This window comes from Lathyrus oleraceus, chromosome 2 (assembly GCF_024323335.1).
Source record: "Lathyrus oleraceus cultivar Zhongwan6 chromosome 2, CAAS_Psat_ZW6_1.0, whole genome shotgun sequence".
Taxonomy (NCBI): domain Eukaryota; kingdom Viridiplantae; phylum Streptophyta; class Magnoliopsida; order Fabales; family Fabaceae; genus Lathyrus; species Lathyrus oleraceus.
The window spans coordinates 356,720,655-356,725,885 of record NC_066580.1 but is presented as its reverse complement, the minus strand read 5'-3'; the positions used below and the strand labels follow the sequence as shown (position 1 = coordinate 356,725,885).

The following is a 5,231-nucleotide window of genomic DNA, read 5'->3' as shown; positions in this document are numbered from 1 at the left end:
ATAGGTGTGACGAATATGTTTGCCTAACTGACACGACTAACACTCAAATAACGAAAATTTTAAAAAAAAAACTAGGAACTAAAAGATGCATTATATTAAGGTTAGGGTGACCCAAACGTTGATTTGTAAGGTTTTGAGATACAACAAAGACATCCACCAGCGGTGATGGATGATATAATCCTCCAAACACACTCCCTACTCCAATCGTCTGTCGTGTAGTCGATCCTGGACATAACCAAAATTATCAATAAAAAGATCTAAACAATCAAAGCTACGGGTGAGCTTGTTGACATATATTAGATTGAAAGGAAAACCAAAAATATAGATTACAGAATTTAAAGACAAGTTTGGAAGTGAGTGTGTTTGACTAAGGCCTTGAACTTTGATTTTGGAACCATCTGCGACAGTGATAGAAGGCAAAGAATCAGAATAAAACAAGTGAGACAAAAGAAATTTATTATAAGTCATATGATCAGAGGCACCCGAGTCGAGTACCCACGAACCAAGGGATGATGATGTAGAGATAAAGGCTATAGGATTAGTAGACTGAGTAACGGCGGCAGAAGATGATGGGTGGGGGGCTGCTTTGAACTGAAGGAACTCATTGTAATCAGCGGTCGGAATAGTAACATCTTTGGTAGCAGTCGATTGAGCAACAACAACAATTCTCGACTGTAAATGTTGTTCATTTGCCTTTATATGACATTCAACTTCAATATGACTGTAGCCACTGCAATAACTATAGCAAATTCCATGGCGTTGGCCACCACGTCCTCTATTTCGTCCACCACGACCATGGTAGTGGGAAGCAAGAGCAGATGATTCAATGGGAGATGGAGTAGAGATTGGTCCAAATGCTTGAGGTTTAGTCAAACGCAATAGTTGTTTACTAACTAATTCATAGTAGGGAATAATGGATCCCGATAAAAGCTGGTTAAGTACGAAATCAAGTTCTAGTAACAATATCTTTTGCTTGTTTGGTAAAAGTGACGGAATCGGTTGTGTGTCGATGAGATTACATCTGATATATATTTATTTATATGCATATGAGCTGTATACCATTGGTAATATATTAATTACAATTTATACAATATTAAAGCTATTGATTTCTAGTTGATGCTAATTGATCTTAACGAATTCTTAACAAACAAAGATTACTTTAGCATTGTAATCACAACTTCGATACATCAAAACCCTTTTTTACTAGTCTTGCCTTTTCCTTGACTTGGAAAATAGTTATATTCTCATATGCATTATCTTTTGAACAGACACAGGTTGTTTCAGCAAAGTTCGTCATGAAGACAGATGATGATGCATTTGTTCGTGTAGATGAAGTGCTAGGCTCTTTACAGAGGATCACAATGTGACTCATGGATTGCTATATAGATCCATCAATTCAGATTCCCAACCTCATCGAAATCCTGATAGCTAATGGTACATCATCCCAGAGGTAGAGATATACTTCCTTTCTTGAATAATCTTTCTTCCATTTCGTTTACATTGTTAGTTTCTGATTGTAAGTAAATTGTTTTGTAAATAGATCTTGGATGAATCTATTGGTCTTTGTACAAAGATAATTTATAATCTACTCATACAAACTAAAGAGCTTATATAATTTTTCAGTCATTGAAACATAATTGTTCAGTCAAGGACCATAATTTTCATCAGTTATCATATGCTTGTTATCAGAAAATGGCAATCTCCATGACCGTTGGTGAAAGAGTATTAACCGAGATTGGACTGAATTGCCTACTTGCTTCTACAATGTTGAAATAGAACTTTTATGCGCTTTGCCTGTTTTTAATTTTCTTCTCAGACATACTTTCAACTAATATAACATTATCTATTGTATAATGCTATAGTAAAGGAATGGAGTGAAGGAACTTATCCTCCATGGGCACATGGTCCTGGTTTTGTGGTCTCACATGACATTGCAAGGACAATCTACAAGAAATACAGAGAGAATCATTTGAAGGTTTGTAAAATCCTTTATTTGGTCAAAGTGTAAAACTTCGCAAGTGGACTCTAAATATTGTGTAGAAAAGCATCAGAGGAATACATGAACACTCAGACAATTCTAAAACTGTTTTGCAGATGTTTAAATTAGAAAACAATGCAATGGGAATCTGGATAGCAGAAATGAAGAAGGATGGTCCAGAAGTTCAATACGAGAATGAGGACAGAGTTTATAGAGTTCAATAACGAAGATAGCATTTCTGATAAATAATTTCCCTCTTTCTGATAAATAATTTCCCACACTTCAAGTCAAATATTCTTCATGTAAATTCTCTTAAAACTTCCCTTTTGTTATACAGACTGTGCTTGGTACTAGTTTCCTGAACGATCTTGAATCATGGTAAAATATCCATTGGATCTTGTATTCATTCATTGCTCTGTGCATGGAGCTAGTTACGTGTCTGTCTCAGACCTTGGGTCAACACATGGCTTTGCATCATCAATCAGGTGACACCAGACATTTCTTCATGATGCATTACTTCACCTGTACTTCAAATTTTGGGAATTTCATCAAATGGTTACAATTTACAACAAACTTTGCTTGATCTAGTTACAAACTTTAGAGTTATAACATTCTTCAATTGTTGGTTTGTCCTGCTCTATCAACCAACTAATTAGATGCATTCACAGAATTCATAGATTCAATAATTGTTTTGACTCATCAAAACCAGGGAACTTAAAATATCATGTCTTTAGACTCAACCTAGTAAGTAACTAGCCAAGAAAAACAAGAGAAATTACATAGTAAATATCCTTCAATTTTATCCCATTTGTGATGACATCTAAATGCACTTTGTAGAGAAAAAACTTCAAATGAAGCAAGTTATTTTTGCATAGAATGCGCAAAAGTGCATGCAATTCAGAATTCAACACCCTTAAGACATATTTTAACATGTAATAATACCATCATTAAGTTACTAATATGATTAAGTGAAATGAGTTTCAACAAGATTACAACAAATACCATCCCATTTTCCAACTCATAAAGTTCATAACATTTGAAGCCTGGATTACTCAAATTTCTTATTTTAATGATCAATCAACTAAGATTGCAACGTACAATAAAGCAATATATATTCCCATTCCATCGACTTCTACTTCTACAGAAGAATACTTCATAGGTGTTTCTCAAGATAGCAGTACCATAAGTTACATACCTATCTAGGCAAGAATCCATAATTGGAAATGGCAATCTCAAAGGCATTTAGCCTTTCTCCACGACCGAATCCATTGCGATCGTAGAATGATATTTCATTTATGTTGAGATCAACACAGGCTTTGACAAGAGCCTCCCCAACACGTTGAGCAGCTTCCTAAAACAATGTTTCACCGAATCTTTAAAAAAAAACCTATAGCCAAAGTATAATGTAACGAAAGTTGTTTTGTTTTCACTGTCTCATACAAAATGTCTCAAAAATGATGTGGATTACTTACAGCGGTGCTACACGGAGGATTTTCTCGGAACGATTTCTGCAGCGTACTTCCGTAGAATAAACACTTCTTATTTTGATCATCTACAAGCATTGCATACAATTGTTTATCAGAGCAAAATACCGAAAGCCTTGGATGTGTTGCTGTTCCATTAAACTGAAGAAAAAAATGCATGACAGAAATAATGTAATTAATAACAGATAGAGAAAAAAAAATAGGAACACTTAAATTGTATTTGTGGTACCTTTTTCTGTATCTTTCTGTTTCGAATTTTAGCACTTTCTTTTCTAGCATTTGCCCTAGCTTTGATGACTAAAGGTTTCATAGTTAAACCTGCAAGGAAATTCAAATTTTCACTATAAACAAAATCAAAATTCACATTCAAGGCAATACCAATAGAGTTATCATGCAATCAATTATGGACAACAGCAAAAAAAAATTGGGCAGATTTAAATTATGTTTAACTTACTTCTGCTTTGTGCTTGGAAGGAAATGAAGGGTTTTGGAATGGTTCCGAAGAAAGAAGAAGTCTTGAATTGAAGTAATTCAAAGGGATTCAGAACTTGAATCATATTATAAGACCCTCACGCTATAATCTGTGAAGATTGAGAACAAAATTGAAGTTAGGAGTAACGATATGTTTGGTTTAGAGTGAAATCGCGGTGCGGAATGGAGGGTCAGGGTCGTAAATCGCGCTGGAATTGCATTCTCGCACCAGGTGAAGGGGAGGAAAATCCGAAGAAGTGAATGAAAATGTAAAACATGAACGAATTTCTCACTGTTTCCTGCCGCCGATAATTGACTCCTCCGCCGTTATCCGGCCAGTTTTTTTTTACAAGTAGAAAAAGGGAAAAAAAAATCTAGAAATTAAGGTCTTGGTGAGAGTAATGATTTTTACATAAAGTTCCACAAAAGACCGATGTAATATTATCGGTTTATGTTTTGCTAAATAAATTGTATGTATGAGTATAAAATATTTAAATTTGAGATTCTCTTATAATTTTTTTTTTAATATTGTGTAGAATTGCAATACAATGATGTCAAGTATTAATTGACTATGAGATAAGTGTCACATTAGAGTTAGAGTTAGAAAAATATATTAAATCTTTGATGTCGAATTTCTACGTCATATGCAAACTATGATATAACGTCATCAATTCATCGTGAAGGGTGTTGGAATTATTAATATTGTTCGTAAAATCGTGAACTAAATCATAAAGTTAAATGCAGAAAGCGTGATAATAAAACGTTGTCTTTAAGTCTCATTTGATATCAACACTACTACAAATAATACATGTTGTGTCGAACGCGGAATGAATTTCACCTCGATTACAATGTCGAGGTAACAAATGGTCAAATGAAAACTGAGAACTTTATCCATCGGTTTAAAAATAATTGAGAGATTAGTTTAAATAAACATGGATTCGAATCCTATAAATAACTTTTTTATATTTTTCAAACTAGTATCATATACCTCTAAATTTAATAACAAAACCTATATATATATATATATATAAAATATATATATATATATATATATATATATATATATATATATATATATATATATATATATATATATATATATATATATATACTCATTACATTGTTTAAACGGAATATTAATAAATTAATTTGTTTACAAAGTACCTTGTTTATACCGAATATTATATTATTTACACAAAATATTAAAGTAAAAATGTTGTTCTTCATCGTCATCGTTGTTGATGAAAAACAAATGTTGGATATCTGGAAGAAGAGAAAATATTGGGGATCCCCGTTTC

The 5,231-nt window shown here is 33.1% G+C and overlaps 2 protein-coding genes across 3 annotated transcripts; one reads left to right on the top strand and one right to left on the bottom strand.

Moving 5' to 3' along the window:
• Positions 1-1,150: 1,150 nt before the first annotated feature.
• Positions 1,151-2,239, top strand: LOC127119504 (beta-1,3-galactosyltransferase GALT1). Its single transcript, XM_051049742.1, has 3 exons — positions 1,151-1,450; positions 1,863-1,975; positions 2,095-2,239. The coding sequence occupies exons 1-3, from the start codon at positions 1,432-1,434 to the stop codon at positions 2,200-2,202; spliced, it is 240 nt and encodes a 79-aa protein (XP_050905699.1). The 5' UTR covers positions 1,151-1,431; the 3' UTR covers positions 2,203-2,239.
• On the bottom strand, positions 2,141-4,385 carry LOC127119503 (uncharacterized). 2 transcript variants are annotated; one of them, XM_051049740.1, is made up of 5 exons: positions 3,917-4,385; positions 3,692-3,780; positions 3,451-3,603; positions 3,174-3,329; positions 2,141-2,500 (listed from the first exon to the last, which is right to left on the bottom strand). In XM_051049740.1, the coding sequence occupies exons 1-4, from the start codon at positions 4,017-4,019 to the stop codon at positions 3,174-3,176; spliced, it is 501 nt and encodes a 166-aa protein (XP_050905697.1). In that variant the 5' UTR covers positions 4,020-4,385; the 3' UTR covers positions 2,141-2,500. The 2 variants fall into 2 exon arrangements, with proteins under 2 accessions (XP_050905697.1, XP_050905698.1); XM_051049741.1 differs by lacking the exon at positions 2,141-2,500 and having other exon boundaries at positions 2,926-3,329.
• Positions 4,386-5,231: the final 846 nt, after the last annotated feature.

Excerpts from the sequence above, each read along its gene's own strand:
- LOC127119504 (XM_051049742.1), top strand. Across the intron at positions 1,976-2,094 it reads ACAGAGAGAATCATTTGAAG|ATGTTTAAATTAGAAAACAA; the intron begins GTTTGTAAAATC and ends ACTGTTTTGCAG.
- LOC127119503 (XM_051049740.1), bottom strand. The coding sequence starts at position 4,019 with ATGATTCAAGTTCTGAATCCCTTTGAATTACTTCAATTCAAGACTTCT. Across the intron at positions 3,604-3,691 it reads ACAGAAAGATACAGAAAAAG|TTTAATGGAACAGCAACACA; the intron begins GTACCACAAATA and ends TTTTTTCTTCAG. Across the intron at positions 3,330-3,450 it reads ATCCTCCGTGTAGCACCGCT|GAAGCTGCTCAACGTGTTGG; the intron begins GTAAGTAATCCA and ends ACATTGTTTTAG.